The sequence below is a fragment of the Rutidosis leptorrhynchoides genome, chromosome 11, assembly GCF_046630445.1.
Source record: "Rutidosis leptorrhynchoides isolate AG116_Rl617_1_P2 chromosome 11, CSIRO_AGI_Rlap_v1, whole genome shotgun sequence".
Lineage (NCBI taxonomy): Eukaryota > Viridiplantae > Streptophyta > Magnoliopsida > Asterales > Asteraceae > Rutidosis > Rutidosis leptorrhynchoides.
This window is the reverse complement of record NC_092343.1, coordinates 26000292-26001490: the sequence shown is the minus strand read 5'-3', so window position 1 is coordinate 26001490 and position 1199 is coordinate 26000292. Positions and strand designations below refer to the sequence as shown.

The 1199-nt window shown below is 40.5% G+C and overlaps 1 protein-coding gene across 1 annotated transcript; it reads right to left on the bottom strand.

Moving 5' to 3' along the window:
- Positions 1–210: 210 nt before the first annotated feature.
- LOC139874403 (uncharacterized) lies at positions 211–970 on the bottom strand. Its single transcript, XM_071861840.1, has 2 exons — positions 897–970; positions 211–820 (listed from the first exon to the last, which is right to left on the bottom strand). Exons 1-2 carry the CDS (start codon positions 968–970, stop codon positions 211–213), a joined length of 684 nt encoding a protein of 227 aa, XP_071717941.1.
- Between the last annotated feature and the right edge of the window lie 229 nt (positions 971–1199).

Below are 1199 nucleotides of genomic sequence, written 5' to 3'. Positions count from 1 at the left end.
GTATACGAGCAGTACTCTTCGGTCTACCTTATTGTGGTTTTGTAACCAATGGCGGTCGGACGGTTTGTAGGTGTCCTGGATCTATCCATTCAGAAATATGATCTAGCGGGTTAATGTCTTCCATGTATGCAGACTTGTACGTTTCAGTGTGGAAATACTTCTGAACGTGTGTAGTAACGTCACGTAAGACAAAATACCTTGCTACCACCATTACATGTCCACAAGGTAGACCGGAAAACTGCCATTGTTTACATGTGCAAGTTTTATCTTGTAGATTGACTTTACCGCCTTTTTCATATCCATCACTTCAAACTTAACCTGTGATATCGGTTTGACACTCCAAGTAAGAGACTTACGATTTCTTTTACCCAGCTTACACTCTGCATATGGTGTGACAGGTGTTGTTAAACCATCAGCAGTGTTTCGATGTTCCCAAAACCATTGTTGAACTGAAGCTCTAAAGAATTCAAGAAGCATTGTAACAGGGAGCTTCCTCGCATGAACTGACAGCGCGTTCATGGACTCTGCACTATTAGTAGTCAGGTAAGCATACCGAACACGATCTGCATGATGTCTAGACCATCTGTTGAGGCCAACAGTAGTGAGTGTACGTGTACTGTCTGGAATACGTCTTGATAGTATACCATAGTGGTGATCAAAATCAGATTTTCTATACGCTTTGCACATTTTCCAGTAGTGCCACTCGTAACTTTTAACCCTTTTAGACACACTTTTGAGGTTTCCCAACAAATGTCTAGCACATAGTGCATGAAAAACTTCTGGAAAGACAATTGATATGCCAGCGGCTATTGCAGGTGCCCTGTCAGATATAATAGTCAGATTATCAATACAACACCCCGAAAGACTGTAGAGAGTCTCTTAGATTACCAAAAAACCATGTCCAATGATCGGTGGTCTCTCCTGCTCCAATACCGTAGGCTAATGGAAGGATTCCATTGTTAGCATCCATAGCGACATCAATCAAGTTAGTCCCCAAGTAACGAATTTTTAAATGAGCCCCATCGACTATGATTACTGGTCGTACATAGTTAACAAACTAACGTGTCTACATATAAAAGTATTGGAAAATTGTTAATGAATACGAGTTAAATTAATAAGTAAATGAAGAGAGCATTAAACATACCGTTGCACCAATGGACATGTAACTCATAACAAATCTGCCTTCGTTGTCCGTTCGA